Here is a 21,744-nt window from a genome sequence, read left to right as displayed (position 1 = left end):
GCCTCAACAACTTTGAGAAATAAAGTGATTCCACTAAGCTGTGTTTTAAATTACTTTGTCTGCTCTAGTACTTTCTTTTTCAAGTGCATCTATAGTAACAGACGTGACCACAATTTTGTCAGTTCGTTAAAAAAGGTCGCGTGCCATGTATATTTCTGCACAGTACGGTCGTTAACGGTCATCTTCTACAATACACGTTGCATGACATGCAAAGTGCTTTCGAGAATGATAACATTACTGCGAGTAGCACCAGGGAAGCATACCTTATAATGTTTACCACAAATCACGCTGCATGCATTTTTTGGCATGACTATCACATGTGCACGAATCTTCTTTATGTTTTTTTTTTTAATACTGTGTGCTTCAAAAAAATTCATCCGATCACAAACCGCGAGATTGATCAACCTCGGGAGCAAATGGCACTGTGCAAGATTCGTGTGCTCCTTACGCTCGATAGATCGTTCGAGGCGGCCGGTCGGAGTGGCCGTGCGGTTCTAGGCGCTACAGTCTGGAACCGCGCGACCGCTACGTTCTCAAATTCGAATCCTGCCTCGGGCATGGATGTGTGTGATGTCCTTAAGTTAGTTAGGTTTAATTAGTTCTAAGTTCTAGGCGACTGATGACCTCAGAAGTTAAGTCAAAAATGGCTCTGAGCACTATAGGACTCAACTGCTGTGGTCATCAGTCCCCTAGAACTTAGAACTACTTAAACCTAATTAACCTAAGGACATCAAACACATCCATGCCCGAGGCAGGATTCGAACCTGCGACCGTAGCAGTCGCACGGTTCCGGACTGCGCGCCTAGAACCGAGAGACCACCGCGGCCTGCAGAAGTTAAGTCGCATAGTGCTCAGAGTCATTTGAACCATTTAATTTGATTGTTTGAGGCGGCTTACTGGTGATGATACTGGATTTTACATGCAAACTTTGCACCCCGTTCTGTTGATAAATGAAATCTTCGGTGTGTTCTTGCAATTGCAGAGCTCCATATCTTCAACATACTCCGCTGCACATCTTTTCCGCAAAAAAAGAGCGGATTACAAAGCTTTTCAACAAAAAAATAGCGCAAAACACGTGATGCCTTGGAGACTCTCTGTCAGGCTTGCCTGTGGTTTGTGGCTTCTATATTCCCTATGTTCTTACATAGATTTTACCTACATCACTGAACTTTAAACGTAAATGGAAAGTGTTATCTTTCATTTCCAATCCTAGAAAGAGCTCACTAAATGCTACGGTTTGTTCTTCATCACCATCATGGAGATCTAAACACCAACGTCTTGAAACTACTTGTGCCGTCGTCGAATGCTTTGAGCTGTAGGAATTAAGTGATGTACTCTCGACGAAGATCATGCTGCACAGTTGTAAACGAAATACATACAAAACGCCTTCTGTCACTGTTTAACCGCCATCTAAGCACGATACTCGTTGGGTAATGAACGAGCTGTACAAGGTGGACCAATGCTGGTAATCACACGAACCGGCAGCTTACAACTGCTGCCAAGGTAAACTTTTAATTTCAATGACTAAGTTAAAAACTACCCCGAGTATCTGTCTTCATTCGTGTAGAAAATATAGACTCTTGAAAACGGATGACTTTTTTCTCAAACACTCGATCATCTGCCGTGGTGCACAGTTTCAGTTATGTGGAAGACCAGATGAATATTGCTGTGTCCCAAACACCATGACCTGCTAGCATTTCACTTAAAGATATTAGAATTCCAACTTTTGTATGATCCACCATCGACCTTTTCAATCAGGCATAAAAAATAGCAAGTGTGCAACTGTCGGAGCCACACAGCTAACAATGCACAATAATATTTGAACAAGAATTACCGCTGCAGATCCAGCACGACCATGGGAGATGCTCGCGGTTCTAGGCGCGCAGTCCGGAACTGCGCGACTGCTACGGTCGCAGGTTCGAATCCTGCCTCGGGCATGGATATGTGTGATGTCCTTAGGTTAGTTAGGTTTAAGTAGTTCTAAGTTCTAGGGGACTGATGATCACAGCTGTTAATTCCCATAGTTCTCAGAGCCATTTGAACCATGTGAGATGTCAACAGGAGGAAATCCAGAGGACGGGGGACAGAGTCAGGCAGACTGCAGGAAGCTATATCCACCAGCGTAGGACTTCTGCAACCTGCACATCTGTCGCTGATAAAGCCATCATGATGATAACATGAATACCTGTCAGTGCAACGTTTCATCCAAACGAACACATAGTGAACTTGAATGAGGTTTAATGCCAGAGGCCCGCTTTTGTGTTTGTTAAATGGGAAGACAAATATATACAGACTACAACTGATACCGTCTGAATAACTATTGTACTAACAAGCAGCAGATAGGATGAGCGTAAATGTTACGAATATATTCCCCAGTCGACGTATAAGGTACTAATGTACTAAACTCCGGAAAGCCAGTCAGTTACCTAGTCGACCACCAACTTATGTTAAATTACCATCTAAAGACATAAACCAAACATATGGCACTTAAGCGAGGTATTTGAAATGTGCCAATTGAACTATGATAACAAGAAAAGTTAAGAGCCATAAGAAGTGAAGTTAAAGTCTCCTCAGTCAAAATATTTTTTAGAAAGATGTACTCCCCTTCTTATATATGTTCATATGCCTTCAAATCACAGAGAAGAAAAGATAATGTTTATATTCACGGAGTTCGCTGGCCTATAAAGTCGTGTAACAGTGCATTCCTGCAGTGTTTCAGCCGCTAACGTCTGGACACAACGGTAAACAGTAAGCAGTGCCGCAGTCAACAGAGGTGTGCCCGCATGACATCAGGGAGTGCAACGGGACCACACCCTCACTACCCCTGAGCGCATACATCAATCGTAGATGCACTGAACACATTCGACAGGCAGAAATTAAAAGAAAGATGGCGTACGAAGGTGTTTCATATAAGCAGGATGCTGACAAATGTGGTAAATGACCATACGTTAGTGTGGCGTTGGGATCCGCTGTTAAAATCTATCAAAATGCGATAATGTTCCTATCAGGTAAGCAACAGTGTGTACTTACACGTAGTGGAAGTCTCGGATAGAAGCATTATCATCCCCAGCTATATGCACACAACTTGAGGAATAATAATTTCAGCCACGACAAACGCACCAAAAAAGGAAGAAAATATTGCTATTGTTCCACTCGGAGAGTTACGACCAGAGTACATTTCTCCTGCTACAAATTGTTCACATCAGAAGTTATGGCTTCTCATCAAACATAGTCTGCCCCAGGCCGCTACAATCCACGCAGTCCGATAGACAAGGAAACAATGCCCTAAGTACAGAAGAAGACAGCCGGCCGGTGTGGCCGAGCGGTTCTAGGCGCTTCAGTTTGGAACCGCGCGACCGCCACGGTCGCAGGTTCGAATCCTGCCTCGGGCATGGATGTGTGTGATGTCCTTAGGTTAGTTAGGTTTAAGTACTTCTAAGTTCTAGGGGACTGATGACCTCTGATGTTAAGTCCCTTAGTGCTCAGAGCCATTTGAACCATTTTTTGAACAGAAGAATTCATCAGCAATATTTGTAAAACAGTATTAGAAGTGTCGGAAGAGGCAAGTCCTGACGTCTAGTTAGGATCACAGACACACTGCAGCTTCGTCAAGGACTTAGTTGAGAGTCTCTTTGTAGCATCTGACAACTTTAGTGGAGAATTACACCAAAGGTATCATGCAGCGAAATCCATGCTCTATAAAGACAAATAATGACAGTGTCCTGATGCTGATAAAGTGGACCAGTATATCTCCATTGCTTAAACCAGAAGATTGCTTATTTTTTATGGCTACGACGTCGTTCAGAGCTACCAAATAGATGGGTGCAAAAGTCGTACTAAGTTCATTAAACGTGGCATAAAATGCAAACCTCTCTCTCTTTCCTAGCGTTCAGTTTCAGTTTATTTTAATAGATAACTTTTTTGTGACTGGATTCCTATGTCATTCCTGTCACCACAATCGTCAGTTAATCACAGGAAGGGAAGTTGTGCGCCAATTCTCTGTGAATTGTGCAAAATTTTTTCTGTGTATTAACTCATTGTAACTGTTTGCGTATCGTGCGTTCTGAGGCGGAGATAGGAACCAGCCAAGCATTTACCTAAAGGAGCATGGGAATAAACGTAAAATCCACATTGCACGGCGTACCAGGCCAACGGTCACTTATTCGGATCGTGAATTCGATCTGCGTCTGGTTCACTTACGTGCCTCGCAAGCTAATGCGCTGCCTGTTAAATTATATGAGTAAGTCTACAGACTACAAACATAGTACTAATAATAGGTACAAGGCGTGTTAAAAAAACGAGAATTTTGCTATATGGAGTGTTGTATTAATCTGACTAGAGCAGTTTTGTAGTTGTCGCGTTGAAAAACATATTTGAAAAGTATCAGAATAGAGTTAGTCTTATCGGATGTTCACTCGGGTGTGAGATGTCAGGTTAAATGTGTCCTAGTAGTATCGGAGATTATTTAATTTTTTATAAAAATGAATCAGGGAACGTTTATCAAATATCACTAGATCAACGAAATGTAGTGCAGCAAAGTTTTAGAAATGTTATATATTGCTTCCAGCGGATCTGCTATGAGTAAGACAAGGGTTTAAGTTTCGAAGAGGGTCATGAAGACGACGAAGAAAAGCAACAGCCCTGGACGGCCCAGCACATCATTAAACGATGAAATCGTGGAAACTGGAAAATGATTAGGAACAATCGCCGAAACACCATCAGCAAAATCGCTGAAGAATCTGCTGTATCAACTGGCTCGTGGGATGAAATGTTTTTGAATGTTTTGGTTACAACACTTCTGACCGCAAAATCTTTTCCGAAATTGTTGAGTTACGAACCAGAATAGGGGCGAGTGTACTTGCTCAAGAGTCGCTAGATTCTGTCAACAATGATGCAGAACTAATGAGATGTGTGATAATAGATGATAAATATGGGTGTACAGATGTGATGAAACTAAGGCTCAATGGCCCCAGTGGAAAAGCAATCTGAACCATCAACAATGAAAGCTCGGCAAGTAAGTACAGTCAAAATCGAAGATTATGCATACTGTGTTCTTCGGTGTTAAAAGCGTAGTGCACCATGAGAGCTTGCCACAAGGTCGAACGATCAATGAGTAGTATTACTTACAAGTTCAAAGCGCTGTAACACCCATATTTGTGGCGTAAGAAGCCAGGGCTTTTGAATCACAACAATAAACCTGCTTAAATCAACATTTCCAGGCTTGGACGCATTTTACTTTTTTCTGTTAGCAGAAATAGAGAAAACCTTTTTATAAGCATAGATGAGATTAAAACCACTTTGCAGAGAAAGCTAAGAGCTATCTCAAAATCGATTTCCAGAAGTGTTGCGGGAATTAGAAAAAGCTGGCATAAGTGTATAACATCTAGTGAGGAACATTATGAAGGGGATAACTCGTATGTAGAGGAATATTTTATTTCCAAAATATAAATATCCCCTTTATTTTCTGAACACACCTCGTACACCTACACCACAGATGTTACTGGCGAGTCCTTTAGGATGTGGGATCTTCTCTCCGTTGAGTGCCAGACTGAAACAGCACCGGTCATCAACCAAAAGAATGATTTAATTCAACAGAACACCAAACAGTTAACGTTGGGTATGTTAATACCCATTACTCGTTCTGGGACCTACTCCATAACGACAGACTATTGTATTAAAATGAGGGGACTGTTTGGTTGTCTTAAACAACAGGACTTCATAAAGAGCAGCAAAACATAACCAACGTGACAGCAACGTAAATTTCGGCTTCTCCACAGCCAATATCACTCATTACCTCAGTTGAGAAGTATTCCAAGGATCGCTGACACCTAATCACCTACCTATATCAGATGTCAAGTACTTCAGTCGTAAGCAATATAGTCTGCCTTTGTCGTAAATGGAGTATTTGAATAGTTGGCTAGGCTGAGTGCCATGAATAGACAACGGAATGTTTAAAGGAAAGTTGGCAGACGAAGACAGATTATACCAACTTTATCAAGTGCATCACAACAGCATTTTAATGTAACATTCCACAAAACAGTGCATTTCAACCATTCAGTAAGTTATTAACACACTGGTTGGACAGAGAATACGAGGAAGTAATTAACGAGGGAAAAAAATCGTTAGGAGATACAAGCTACAAGTAACCTTGTCATCTTGAAGTCAGAGCCATTGTCAAACGCTCAAGTAAGATACGAAGAGGAGATTTCTATGGCAACCTATCTGTCAAAACTAGAAATCATAATGGATAGAAGAAATCTTATGTCTCATCGTAGAAATTCCTAGAAAATATAGCGTACAGCATCACACCTGACACCGTGGAGCTTATAATCACCAAAGTCAACAGCGACAAAATATCAGCCTTTCAGAAATCACCTTGTCAATATCACTTGGAAAAAGCGCAAGGAAAGCCAGAACGTCCTGCCTAAGGGTAAAATAGTTTTGAGGAAAGAACATAGCACAAAAGTTAGTTTATTTGCAGGTAGTCAACGATATTCATTTCGCTCTAACAGGCAATAATTACATTCTGGTGGGGTACGCAGGCATCTCCAGTGCCTATGAAAATGTGTTGATTCCTCTATTAGAAACGAAACTTCAAAATCTTATAATCTCGACTACAGTCTTTTCAACCGTTGTCCGTTACTAACAGGAGACTCATCGACAAGGATAAGAGAAAATGTATATGATCAAGAGAAACAATTGTAGGACTACTGCAGGTCTCAGTTATCTATCCTTTGCTATTGAATGTATTCGCTGCTGATTTACATAATCCTGTCCAATGGGAGATTCAGGTATTACTACAGTAAATGTGAAACATATGAAAGAGTGCCAACATAAAATGGGTGACGCTATGAGAAATATCTGGGAGTGGCTAAATGCAAATGGTTTGGCAGTATCGCCGACCAAATAAATCATCCCTGCATGAACACACTCGGCGTTGGTAAAATGTGCGGAGTACTAACAGACTTTATCCATATAAGTTCAGCATTAAAACAATAGTGAAAAAATTATATTGATTAGAGGCAGACCTGATCACCCCATCTGGCACGCACAATTAGGAAATGTGAAATTCCTCCTGTAACGCTTCAGTTTTACAAGATGAACTCGCAGTCCACTGCCTCAGCTTTGGGAACTTTCCTCCTCTAGCAGGCCTTTAATTCTCAACTCTGCCTCTACGTCATCGACTTACTCCTCACCCATTGTAGATTACAGCAAATTTCCGTCCTTAAGCACAAGGGTCGTCCCAGCGTCGTAACCCTCTGCCAGTCTGCTAATACGGCATGAGTAACAGCGTAACGTATTCCATACCCACTTGGACGACAGAAAAGGTAGTCTATACCAGTACATCGAAACTACTTCAATGAAGAAGGTAAACAGGCAGCGCTTTTCTAGACGACACTAAGAAGTAAGGGATTGTGTTTAAATTGCCATCAGAAGCAACAGCCCTTACCGTGGAACTCAGTGCCATCTTACAGACCCTAAGTTAATCAAAAGGGCTCGAGGAAAAAACAGATTTCACGATTGGCCTCGAAGCTGATAAAATACCAGTACATAGACACCACAAATAATTATATCATGCACGGCATCCTCTGTGTAATACAAAAGTTACGCAACAGAAAAAAAATCACTGTTTTTATATTGGGCAATAGAGAAAGCATTGTGTACAGTAACAGAGGACTTCAATAAAATACCAACTGTTGATGTCCTTTTAATAACATCAAAATAAAAATAAGGAAGCAAATGAACAAAAGATGCAAAATTCTCATTCGTAACTAATGGGAAATCTATACCAATATTGTACCATCGCTTCCAGCAAAACCATGCAGTAAAAAATGTATATAATGTAGACTTTCTATGGCTGCCATTACTCACCTAAGATTTAATCATGAGCTGTGCCATGAACACACCTATCTAATCCGCGTTGTTGCCATCAGTCTCTGGAAATAATGCGTTGAAGGCCGCCTTTTTCTTGGTTGCTCAAGGAGATATCAAGAGGCAACTTGGCTAAAAAAAAATAACTCTACACGCCTACATCGTCTCCAAAGCGAAAATCTTAGTAAAAACAAAAGACCTCTCAATGAATATTCTTTTGTATTAATTTATAATAAAGGGCGAAATTAAGTGTGAGTCACATAATTGTAATTAACCAATGTTGAACCAGAAATCATTTGTCTTATTTTGCATAACACGCTGCACTGTGCTATTAAACATTTATACAACTATGAAACTATTCAGATGTTATTCGTCACATATTGTTCCTGTCAAGTGATGTAGAATGTACCAAATATTATAATTAAAAAAAAAATTATTTCGCTCTGTGATCCGAGTTCTCAGTCCAAGTGGTAGAGAGATCGTTGATTCAAAGAAATACTACGTTTACACAGGGCTCCCAAAACAGAATCTACACCAAAAAGCAGGATATACCAATAACAGAGTAAGTATGGGACAAACCACTCCACGTAGAACACTTAAGAAAACACAATGACAAACTAACTCTGGAGAAGAAAATACAAAAATAAAAAAAATTAACAATAAAAAACGCCTCCTAGCCCTGCAAGAAAATTACCACATACAGAAGACCAAAGTAGGAAAGAAAACCCTGTTGAATAATCACGCGCACATGCCAAGTAACTCATTGTTCACACTAGCACATATGACAGTAGAGTAGCACTCCGACAGAGGATTATTGTCATAATAATAATAATAATACCACCCAATGTCTTCCCACTCACTTGTCCATGAACCCCTCCACAAAATAGTTTATACCAAAGCTCAATACAGTTGAACATCAAAACTTTCAACCACTCTCTTGTCAGCTATTACGATCATATTCAACATTCTACAACTCGCACTGAATAACCACCAATACACCCACCCTACCACCACTCCCCCTCTCCACACACACACACACACACACACACACACACACACACACACACACATGTACCCAATCATTCACTACACACACACTCACACACACACACATAAATAAAATAACAGACATCGTTAGGTGGGCAACATGTTACGTAAACAAACCAAACAGGATCAGATATATCGTGAATTCAAAGTGGTTACATTTTTTAATAACAGCTTTCGATCAAACATCTACAGCTAGTGACAGAAGACTAACGTGCAACAACAATAAGGGAAAACAATATGGAAATTGTAAAGAAAAAATTTCGTAACATGAAAACGTGCTTGTGTTTCGAAAAAGAAGGTACAGCGCGAGCTCTAACATGAGAGGAACGTAGATGCCAACTAAAAACGTAAAGTACTGTAAGCAATCACTTATTTACACAAAAAACGAGAACTATTTTATAATCTACAAAGAACATACATCAAAATAAAAACTGTATCATTTTAGATCACACTGAGGATGCTTTAAAGTAAAACGGGCGAAACGTGGATAGGAAATTGAAATTCATTGCCGCAAGAAAAGGTGGTTTTTAATTTACAAAACAAATACTCCCAACAAAGGGTCCCGTTAACCGATTTTGCTATCACCGCTTGATACTGATCGTACAAACACTAACATCGATGCACGAAATGTGACCCCAAATGTCGGACTTCATTTTTTACAATCGACTTTCGAACCCGTGTAGACACTCCACCGTTTTTGTGACAGTGATGTTTGATGATTGACGTTTGTCCAGTGAAGGTGATGAAGAAATATCACACTGAGGAAGAAGTCATCTCCTACACTGAATTGGACAGCAATCATGCTGACTATATCCCGACCACAACAACAGAGTTACCATAGCCACAAACAACTAGATAACGAGCTTAGTTGCTGCCTCTTTTTTTTCTTCATTATGCTATCGCTTTACAGAATGTAATAAACTATGGTCAATAACGTAACATTTGTGAATCGTTTTCGTCACATGCTTTGTTTCTTTGTGCTGTTCCTTTTACAACATGCAAAAGAATTATTGTAGCCAAAAAGAGAAAGAAAAGGACAAAGGTGGGCCCTTAATTCCTGTTGTCCAGGTTGTGAAGAGAACTGCAGCAGCATTGAAAATAAGTAAGAACACTGTTGTAAAGAAAGGGAAAGAACAGTATAGTGTAGATTGTGACGAGAGTGGCACAACAAAGCTGCACACACCAGGAAAGAAGCGACCAAGAAATAAGCAGATGACAGCTTTGGACGATTTTCAGAAAGACGCTAGTCGTCGTCATATATACAGCTATTAGAAGAGAAGGGAACATCCCACTCTATCTAAATTACTGGTGTCGCTTCAGAAAGACGATCTTTTTAAAGGGAGCAAATTTTCATTGCGTACAGTGTTGAAAGACAGGCTTCAGCTATTCACTGTTTAACGGACGCGAAATATTAATGGAAAGGACAGATGTAGTTGCATGACGGTGCAGATTTATGTGCAGGATCATGGGTGTGGAATTCGAAAGTATAGTGTGGTTAGATGAAACTTGGGTCAATGCCAGCCATTCTTCACGTAGAGGCTGGAATGATGGAACGCCCGAGGGGACAATGGCAGTGCCTGTTGGCAAAGGAGGGCGTATTATTGTCTTACATGCAGGAACATCGAAAGGTTTTGTGCCAAACTGCTTGAAAATGTTTCGGTCAAAAAAGACGGGAGATTACCATGAAGAAATGAACAGTGTAGTATTTCAAGAATGGTTCGAGACATCGCTTATGAGGAATCTGACAAGTCCATCAGTGATTGTTATGGACAATGCGCCTTATCATTCCGATGTTCACGATAAGGCACCAACCTTGGCAACAAAAAAAGACCATATCATTCAGTGGTTGAAACGGCGAAAAGTACATTTCAGAGAAGATTTAAGGAAGGCGGAACTGCTTGAAATTGTGGCACAAAAGAAACCCCAATTTCCAACATATGTAATTGACGATATTGCTAAAAGGCACGGGCATGAAATCGTTCGGCTTCCTCCATACCACTGTCACTACAATGCAATTGAAGGAGTGTGGGCGCAGATAAAAAATTACATTGCTGCAAATAATAAAAAATTCACGATCTGTGAAGTGGAAACTCTCCTTCCAGCAGCTATCAATAAAGTGACAAGCGAGACGTGGGCTAAAATTGTAAACAGCACTGCAAGTGCCATCAAAGAGGTGGCCAAAACCGAAGGGGTTGTGGAAGAATGCATCGAAAATTTAATTATACATCTAGGAGAGAGCAGTGATAGTTCGAGTAGTGCTGAGGAAGACAATGTCAAATCAGATTCTGACAGTGATGTGAGTGGTGTTTTTCCATTACAGTAACTACAACGTATTCAGGAATGTAAGGAGGGAGTTTGCTATCGATCTACAAGCAGATCATCATATTGTGAGTACTTTGCTCTTAATACACTGACCAATTATTTTGTAGCTTGTAGTAGAACAAATTAATAATGCTAATACTTAACAATGGAAACCAAAACTGCTAATGTTCAACAACTTGCGAAAATAGTTTTCATTTCAGTTGTGAAGTTTAACAAATAACTTTATTATGCTTCAGCATCTTAGATACTTGTACTAAATAGCTCTTATCAGTTTTCAAGTTAATATATTTCAAGCATCAACTTTAAATAAATTCACGCGTACCAGCACGACTTGTATTTTTTTCTCGCTTTTATTTCTGCTGCTAGAGAATGCGTGTAGCAGACAGGGCGCCGCGTGCTGTGAGCCACGTTCGGCAACAGCGCCGTCTGCCCGCCGGAACTGTCAGTACCAACCACTCGTCCCACGGACTATAAGCCGGTGTTGTCGGTGTTCCACCACAGCCGCTCTAGGCGTGGGTAACGGCGAACCGACAATATCGCCCCATTCGGTGTCTGTCAACCACCTTGTTATTTTAACCCGCCTGTTGTTGTGGTCATCAGTCCAGAGACTGGTTTGATGCAGCTTTCCATGCTACTCTATCCTCCGCAAGCTTCTTCATCTCCCAGTACGTACTGCAACCTACATCCTTCTGAATCTGCTTAGTGTATTCATCTCTTGGTCTTCCTCTACTATTTTTGCCCTCCACGTTGCCCTCCAATACTAAATTGGTGACCGCTTGATGCCTAGGAACATGTCCTACAAACCGATCCCTTCTTCTAGTCAAGTTGTGCCACAAATTTCTCTTCTCCCCAATTCTAGTCAATAACTCCTCATTAGTTATGTCATCTACCAATCTAATCTTCAGTAATCTTCTGTAGCACCACATTTCGAAAGCTACTATTCTCTTCTTGTCCAAACTGTTTATCATACCTGTTTCACTTCCATACATGGCTACACTCCATACAAATACTTTCAGAAACGACTTCCTGACACTTAAATCTATACTCGATGTTAACAAATTTCTCTTCTTTAGAAACGCTTTCCTTGCAATTGGCAGTCTACATTTCATAACCTCTCTACTTCGACCGTCATCAGCCATTTTTCTCCCCAAATAGCAAAACTTCTTTACTACTTTAAATATCTCATTTCCTAATCTAATTCCCTCAGCATTGCCCGACTTAATTCGACTACATTCAATTATCCTCATTTTGCTTTTTTTGATGTTCATCTTATATCCTCCTTTCAAGACACTGTCCATTCCATTCAACTGCTCTTCCAAGTCCTTTGCTGTCTCTGACAGAATTACAATGTCATCGGCGAACCTCAAAGTTTTTATTTCTTCTCCATGGATTTTAATACCTACTCCGAATTTTTCTTTTGTTTCCTTTACTGCTTGCTAAATATACGGATTGGATAACATCGAGGATAGGCTACAACCCTGTCTCCCTCCCTTCCCAACCACTTTCATGGCCTTCTACTCTTATATCTGCCTTGTGGTTTCTGTATAACACACCGAGCCAGGTGGCGCAGTGGTTGACACACTGGACTCGCATTCGGGAGGACGACGGTTCAATCCCGTCTCCGGCCATCCTGATTTAGGTTTTCCGTGATTTCCCTAAATCGCTTCAGGCAAATGCCGGGATGGTTCCTTTGAAAGGGCACGGCTGATTTCCTTCCCCAGCCTTCCCTCACCCGAGCTTGCGCTCCACCTCTAATGACCTCGTTGTCAACGGGACGTTAAACAGTAATGTCCTCCTCCTTCTGTACAACAGCAGGTTGTGTAACAAAATGTTGGTAGCAATCACCACGATTTCCCTGTAAACATGTGAACCGACGGTACACATCCACTATACCAGCTTTCCCTTGCTTACTTCGAACTTTTTATTACATCTATAAGTCGGAAAAGAAGATTTCGAGAGTTCATTCGTATAAAACAATTGACGATCGGAAAACCAATATCTGGTATTTTCGCTTGTGTGGAAAAGCGACAGCGAAAACCTGTTTTCGTATTGCGGAAGTTTGTCTCATGAAAACGCAGCACGTCAGGAAGAGACTCTCAGAACCTGCCGTTGGGAGGTGCAACTTAGAAAATGAGGTCTCGTAGTTCAACTACAAAAATCATTAGACTTTTTCTAAGAAAATTCGCACCAACAGTTATATAACAAAAGCTTTGTTGACAAAACAGATGCCTTCTCATCTCCTATCAAGATTACGCAACTGAATATCTATGGAGAAGAACAAAGAAAATTTTAATTACCTCCAAATTAGTCATATTTAGAATATGTGCATTACTCGAGATGGGAAATCGTCTGTTTACTGAAAACATCTGGCCATTTACTGCTCGCATTATTATTTAGGCACCATAAAGTAAACAGCAGGTTGTGTAACAAAATGTTGGTAGCAATCACCACGTTTTCCCTGTAGACTAACGATACACGTCGTCTACACCAGCTTTCCGTTGCTTACTTAGAACTTTTTATTACATCTATACACTTTTTGGTGACGTAGCCCGAGACTTAGTTTAGTGAGTAATAAATCCCAACAATGATGATATCTACTGAACAAGTCTACATTTAGTAATTTAAAATTGTACTTTTGGACTTACTTCTCTAGTTCAACGCCGCCCAGCTGAGGATCAAACCACGAAACGTAGAACCATTCTTTGTACGACTTACTCCCACAACATTTGAACGTAATCTGGAGAATGTCGATCGATGATTTCATCTGCGCATTTGTAGCGTACTCTTTCATAGCCTTTAAAAGAGCGTGATGAACACTTTTGTTGTCATAAATAGAATGAAACACGCATATAAGCGTTACAATCAGTATCGCTAGAGAAATCACTGCAGCCGTGACAGCATACCAAAACAGCCACTTGTTTATTCGCATGTCTGCTTTCCTAGGTCTCGCCCAGCGGCTCATTATTAGTCCCGCGAAGCTCGGCGGCAAACATACCGTCCCTATTCCCGACAGTAGGACGGGAAGCATGTACCCGTCGCTGATAGATATCATGCTCAGATACGACCCAACTTTCACCCAGATGTGAATGCCGGTTGCTATTACTCCGATAGAACATATCAAAGAGACCAAGTTAAGAAAAAGCAAAATATACGTCGCAGCATGAAGAGTTTGCTGTGACAGGGTAGTCTCTATTAGAACCATGGAAATAGTCTCTTAACGACACAGAAGAAGGCTGATCGCCGAACAAATAGGGCACTATCGAGAGTCGCATCCCACAAGCTGCATCTGTGGACTGCACAGATAAAATTAGTAATGAATACAGATGTCTTTGTTATCATTAGCAAGGACAAGACTGTTCTCCGTTACATAGAGTAGGAATATCTATGGAGGGAGCATTCAAATACATGTAACGAATTTTTTGTCACCAACTTCTCCAAGTCACGCAATTATGATAGGGCATACAATTTGTCCATAAGTGTCGTATAAATTTGGAATGAAATTAAGGTAATATTCAAGAATAATTGCCTCTCGAAATCGCAGCGTCCAAATGATACATATCGAACGTGCGATTGTAAATCGGTCATGCGATTCTAGTGGCGTGCGTTATGTTTACGGTCGTCACTACAGCAACGACAAAAGAAGAGCGTTACGAAAGTACTTGATATTACAAAGGAGACGACTTACCTTACTCGTCATCGGTGTTGTCGTCATGTGAAATTCCATTACGATGATGTGGATGGATAATTTGGAAGAGTAGAACCATGTATTCCTGCTACTCTTTCGTTTTCCGCACTGTCCGCAATGAAATTGTAATGGTATTTCAGCATAGAAACTGTCCTTACGAAGTTTTACACACTTCGCACCACTAAAGTCTACACAGTCTCTTTTTTCCTCGTCCGGTAGTACTCCATATTTGCGACAAAAAGTCGAACAATTTTCTACGGTGGAAAAACATGGAATTAGATTTTTCCATTTGAGGGAATCCGCCGAACACACGTCAAGAACACCAGACATCCCGCTCACTAACGACATAAATCGTCTGGGTTTCCTTAGCAACTCATAAATAATTCGCGTAGGTATCTAATTTAGAGCAACTAAGGGCACGACAGAAAACAGATAAAAGTGACGATCACAAATAACTGATCAAAACGCCCGCCACCGGAGTCGATTGATCGATTTGCGATCGCACGTTCGATATGTATCGTTTACACCCAGCAACTTCGATAGGCAATCATCCTCGGAAATTAATATGAAGCCTATAGACAGATCTCTCTCAAATGTTTCATGTATTTTTGCACGTGTTACATATGTATCTTAATAAATTTGATTCGATATCAGGAATGGACTTGGATTAAAAGCTGTTAAATACTAGTGCATTTCTTTTCTTTGCAAGAAATGTTTCTTCTCAGATGTCGGTTTCTTTCGGTGTAGTGAAAAAGGCGTGGTCACAGCTATTTTTAGATTTTTTACTACGTATTAGGCTACTGGTGCGCCACGGCTTTTCTAAATTATGCTGTGGCGGTATTGCCAAATCGCTTGTATTTCGCTAAAGAGAAAATGGCCCAACAAACATCGAGTCTAATGTTATGACCTTCAGCATTCTCTTACGATTTTACTTCCTTTAAGTTTTTTTTCTGTTTAATTTTCTTTCACTGTTATGCAAACTAAAATTTTAATCGTACTTGTTCACGCAGTATGGCAGCTGCACTGTTAGTCCGGCTGAGTAGGCGAATACTCAGTGGTCAGCATGAGTGAGTGCAATACGAGGATCTCAGGTACGATACCCGGACTGGTCGAAAATTTTATCCGTTGTAGGATTAGGTGTTGTATTATCATCATCGACGCACATGTCGCCTTAGTGGCATCAGTAGAAATGCTTGCACTAGCAGCAAACATGTGATACAACCATTTGGTTTCATATGTACTAGTACTACAGTTCCCTATTGTGACTAACTCTAAAGTAATCACAGTGGTTTGGCGGTCTCTATAATACAGAGGTAATGACTAACTGTCATATACAAATTTCATCTTCATATAAAATTGCTCGAAAGAGTATACATTCATGATATAATTCATCATATAACAGCTGGGTCGGTCAAGCGAAATCTGTTCCATATACTGATCGCCAGCTTTGATTCAAATGGATTTTTTTCCTCTTTGGGAACATTTAAAATTTTTGATGTATTCGTCTCTCATACCTAATGTTGCGCCGGCCGCGGTGGTCTCGCGATTCTAGGCGCGCAGTCCGGAACGGTGCGACTGCTACGGTCGCAGGTTCGAATCCTGCCTCAGGCATGGATGTTTGTGATGTCCCTAGGTTAGTTAGGTTTAAGTAGTTCTAAGTTCTAGGGGACTAATGACCACAGCAGTTGAGTCCCATAGTGCTCAGAGCCATTTGAACCATTTGAAGCTAATGTTGTCGGTCTAAGGGTGCATATACAAAGAGGACTGACGAAATACAGAACTCAACAGGAGTTGTCAACAGCATACAGCAAAGTATAGAACGCAAGCATGCACCAAAATTTAGAAGGAAGCTCAGAGGATGCATGGAAGCAGGAGGAGGTCACTTCGAAAATTTTTGTAGATGAAAACTTGTTTTGGTAAATGTATTATTTTTTACCGTGATAATAAACCGTTTCATACACATAAACGTGTTTGGTAAATGTGTCATCTTTGTGCCAAGAATAATAAATCCTTTCATACCTCCCTAATCAAGGATTTTCTGATATATGCTGCTATGAACATTTAGCAACGTTTCGATGTCAAGCATTAATCACTAAGGTTTCTGACATATGTTTTTATAAACTCTTGGCATCCATGTCCAGTGCGTTTGGGTTAGCTTTGTGCAGATCCACCATAGTGTAGGTGTTTTGACAGAACTCACCTGCAAGAGGTGAGTGGAGTCCGCAGATGTCCACAGTCATACAAAGTCTGTTTTTCCAAGAGGACCCATCTCCACATGTATTCTTCCGACTTTGCAACTTCGGAAGCACTGTCGGTTGAGGGGCTTCCAGGTCGTCCACTCCTCCAGAAGGAGCTCTTCTGTGAATGTTAGCCAATCACTGAGGTGTACGATTTATTATAACCGTGGGTGCAATCTTGTGTGCTGTGATGTATAAATAAGGCTCTGTGTGGTACATAGAAAACGTTTCCTAGATTTAAGTCAAGCCACTGATGAACTGTCAGGTGGCTGAGGTTCGTGCCTTTGTTGTCTCATTTCTGTTCGCCACTCTTCAGTTGATGTCCGGTAGCTACATTATGATACTTCTGTATCCAGAAGTTACATATCAGTGTCACGTGTGTGTCATGACAGCGACATTTCTAAGTTTAGCTAAAATGGCTATGCCTGTTCTAAAAGATGAGAGTGAAATTTCTTTACCAAATTAAACTGTATGCGAGCTCGTTACTCACAGCTGGAATTTTGCATTTCATGATAGTACTCTTACTGACATGGCTACCCAGCCACACTGCAAGACCCGTCCTCATAGCTTCGGTCCTGACAGACCTCTCTTCTGCATCAAAATTTCAGAAAGGCATTACTACATATCTTCCTGGACTAGAAAGAAACTATGAGGGGGGTAGTGAGTATTTTCTGGATGTTTGCGTCGCTAAGAGCGTTTCACATGGAAGACCAGGTGCCAGTTCAATTCGCAGTCCATGATACAGTTTCAAAATCTCATACATTTTCACAACAATGTGCAATTCGCTCCAGAATAAAATTTCATTAAAGGTGGGAGTGACAACTGGGGAAGCACGAAAACAGAAAATACCTGTAACAGTTGAAACCGGTCATGATTGCGTGAAGCTTCCCATAGCTATAATTAAAACAAATAACTTGTTAAAATTCATCAAAAGTTGGTGTGCCTATTTTAAGACATGTCCTTAGAAAAGGTGTTCCAAAAGCTCCATCCGATTTCATAAGAATGTATCTTCTACAAGAACGAAGTTAGAAATGTGTGATACATTTTTACTTAATCATGGAAACTGAAAATTTGCCATGGCCCCAGTTGTAAGCAGGCAATTCATGTGGTTGCCGTTAGGGGTCTCTGTGGTGCAGTTACCTGTCTCATTTATTATCCATAGGGTGTTGCATCGATAGGGAGCTACTCATCAACAACAGGCAGAGTTCAGTAACAACTGTGCAGCGAAATCTCCATCCTGAGTGGAAACGGTAGGTCTCCTCCGTATACTCTTTCAAAACTTAGATCGCTTTCAACGGACTTTTGCATGTTGTCTGCAGAAATCTACTCGTCACGCCAGCTGTGAGTTAGCCATTCCTCGTGGCGCTATTGGCGTGTTTGAGGCGATGTTTGTGCTTCAAACCATACAAGATTCACTTACAAGCTCTGCATAATGGTAAAAAATAACAATATATAGAGTTTTGTGAATTCATCTGGGCAATGAGATGAGTAGCATAGCTATAGTGACTCCGAAGTACTTTGTTTATTTGTGACCTCTCTTGCGCAAGTTAGTACCGTTTCCATGATGTCATAATCTAGGCCCCCTTCCTACGATCGACTGAGATGGCGGAATGGTTATTACACTGAATACGCATTCAGGAGGACAATGGTCCTGTTGGAGTAGCCAGAAGAACATCTGTGAATGCACAGTGGAACGCAGCATTATTCTGTGGCGACGATCCCTCGGACAATTTGCATTACTCTTTGATCTTTGTAAGCGTTCTTTTTATTGGCTTACATTTTTCAGTTGTTTGGTTATCGAGCTTGAGTAAATAAAAAGTTATTGCCTGACTTCTTGGTTGTATCTCTCTAACAGATGGAGATAAGCTATAGTTGCCTGAAGTTCAAATCTATGTCCGATCATCAGATTTAGGTTTTCTGTAATGCCCCTAAATAAGGTCCAGGCAGATTACTGGGACGATAACTCGGAAGGTGCACAACCAATTTCCTTTCCCATTCTTGAACATTCTGAGCTTGTACTCAAATTCTAATGACTCTGATATCTACAAGATGTTAAACCCTAATATTTCTTCTTATTTCTCTTTCTGTGACGTCATCACGCATTCAAGGGGAAAGATGGTATGTCAACAGCAACTTGATCACAGTATCATCAGCAAAAATTTATGCTCATCAATAAATTTCATCTCTTTCTCACACACACATATGTATATTTTGCTCTCCCAGTCACAGCCCAGCATTTTAGCAGACATTATAATGAAACAGCCAATCACAGTCCAACATTGCACTAGCCATTGAAACGAATTAGTCACCCCACATCTCCATTGTCAGTAAGCATAGTTTGATCACTGAACCACACTTTGTACATGGCACAATGATTATTTAAAACGAATGTGTTATTTATCAAAATACACTTAGCTCACCCATTGCTACCTGTCAACAAATATATTTCGATCATTGTACCACACTTGGTGTAATGCACAATGGAAATCCAAATTAAATATTTCTAAATTAAATTGTCTGCATTCTGCAGCTGAATACAACTTACAGTATTTCCACTTCTAAAATGCCTATCATAAATACGAAAACACATGAAAGTTTTATGAGAAAGTTATTTCCACGTCTGAAATATGTAAAAGTATTGGCAATAGTGCTGTAACTATAGTATTTTTTTTCTAATGCGCCTGTATTATTTATCAAATAGCTGGCCGAAGTGGCCGAGCAGTTCTAGGCGCTACAGTCTGGAACAACGCGACCGCTACAGTCGCAGGTTCAAATCCTGCCTCAGGCATGGATGTGTGTGATGTCCTTAGATTAGTTAGGTTTAAGGAGTTCTAAGTCTAGGAGACTTGGCCGCAGATGTTAAGTTCTAGGGGACTGATGACCATAGCAGTTAAGTCCCATAGTGCTCAGAGCCATTTGAATCATTTGAACTTATCAAATACACATAATCACACACAATGATTGTGTCAGTATCATTACAATACCTGAATTACTTCTATTACTGTTCTTTATAAAACATGTTATCTAAAATAATTTGTCAGCCACTGGAAGAGTTAAGTTACTGTGTACCTTACGTGATGCCTAAAACATGACTGTAGACTCTCAAATTGAGTGCCACAATGCTGTTTCCATGCCTAAACTGTCCTGTAACAGCAAAAAACACATTTCGATAAAATAACATACTGCAGTAGTAATGCACATGCGTAGCCATGCATGTTAAAGTGTTGCTTCCAGGATGTAGAGATCAGCTGGCCCAGGATCGAATTTGCCTGGTAGATTTATGAGAAGTATCATTGTGGTAATTCTCCACATACCACAAGATAAGTGCTGGGCCCTTGCACTTCAGCTACGTAAGTAACAAGCATTTAGAAAACTTCTGCTCACTTTCACATTGTAACATATATGCAACCAATATGTAACGTAGCTACAGCCAATATTGCCTATGTTCTATAGCCAATAATGCCTATGTTTATCTTTGAAAATGGACTCGATAAGCAACCTGAGCTATCAGCAAACTGAATCTAACCTGCGTAACACTGTGTGGATGTTGTATGAGTGTAAGTTTCACTGTCATTTAAGCCCTCAACTGACCGTTACATAAAAACTTAAAACCAGCATGACTGCGTATTTGAATATGAAAAACTACAGCAACAAATTAACTTGTAACAATGAATACCTAAACTATATGACTGCGTTTTTGAATAAGAGTTTACAAGTGATACAGAATCTGACTTGTGCAACAGAATTTACTGGATTAGAGTACATCATATGTTGGGGTTGTCAGTGCCTCTGTTCTGGCCCTACGTTTTGCGCTCACCTCTTTCTATGTCCTTTACAGCAATTCCCAGCAGCAGCAGCAGCTGGTGAAGCTTACTGTTACTAACAATGAATTTAATAAAAACCAGTTCTCCAGGGTCCTGTAAACTACTAAATAATCTGTGAGAAGGGAATTCATCTATTAAGCCTGTTTAAAACTTAAGATTCATCATAACCCATAACCAATAATAGACAATGACAATTAAAATGACATAGGTGTCAACAATGGTTGACTGCCAGATTAACAAATTATTTCACTTTCAAAGTTACATTAACATTCAATAACTACAGCATTTACTTATTAATGGATGTGGAGATAACGTATTATTATTTGGAGGATAAAGAGACTTCTTCAACTGACAAGTAAAACATAGGATTAGTGCAAACTCGGTCTAACGGTCACAAGCGTAACTCTGCAATTGTTTTTGCGCTATGCTTACGAATTTTACCTTGACTTCCATATTCAAGCGTAGTTAAGCCATGTAAATTTCTCTTGGCTATATAAATGAAATCAGTTCTTGAGTGTGGTAAGACCAGCCATCACCGATATGAGGGGAGAGCCAGACCTCGTCTCACAACAATGCTTAGAATCGCGCTCCCATGTTTCGCCCTCAGATTGTCATTATCCACATCTCAGTGCTTACACAATGCAAAGAATAGCAAGTTGGATATATTGTTTTCAATGCAATGGTGAGTTCTGACACACTCCTTACAACATGAATAACAGTACACACACACACACACACACACACACACACACACACA

At 40.4% G+C, this 21,744-nt stretch overlaps 1 protein-coding gene across 1 annotated transcript in view; it reads right to left on the bottom strand.

Moving 5' to 3' along the window:
• Positions 1-14,032, bottom strand: part of LOC126342131 (peripherin-2-like) — a 52,970-nt gene extending 38,938 nt beyond the window's left edge. Inside the window, exon 1 of the mRNA XM_050001832.1 lies at positions 13,887-14,032. Within this exon, the coding sequence (XP_049857789.1) occupies positions 13,887-14,032 (146 nt within the window). The remainder of the gene's footprint in view (positions 1-13,886) is intronic.
• Positions 14,033-21,744: the final 7,712 nt, after the last annotated feature.

Source organism: Schistocerca gregaria, chromosome 1, assembly GCF_023897955.1.
Source record: "Schistocerca gregaria isolate iqSchGreg1 chromosome 1, iqSchGreg1.2, whole genome shotgun sequence".
Lineage (NCBI taxonomy): Eukaryota > Metazoa > Arthropoda > Insecta > Orthoptera > Acrididae > Schistocerca > Schistocerca gregaria.
Note: the sequence above shows the minus strand (reverse complement) of the source record. Positions and strands in the feature narration are given on the sequence as shown.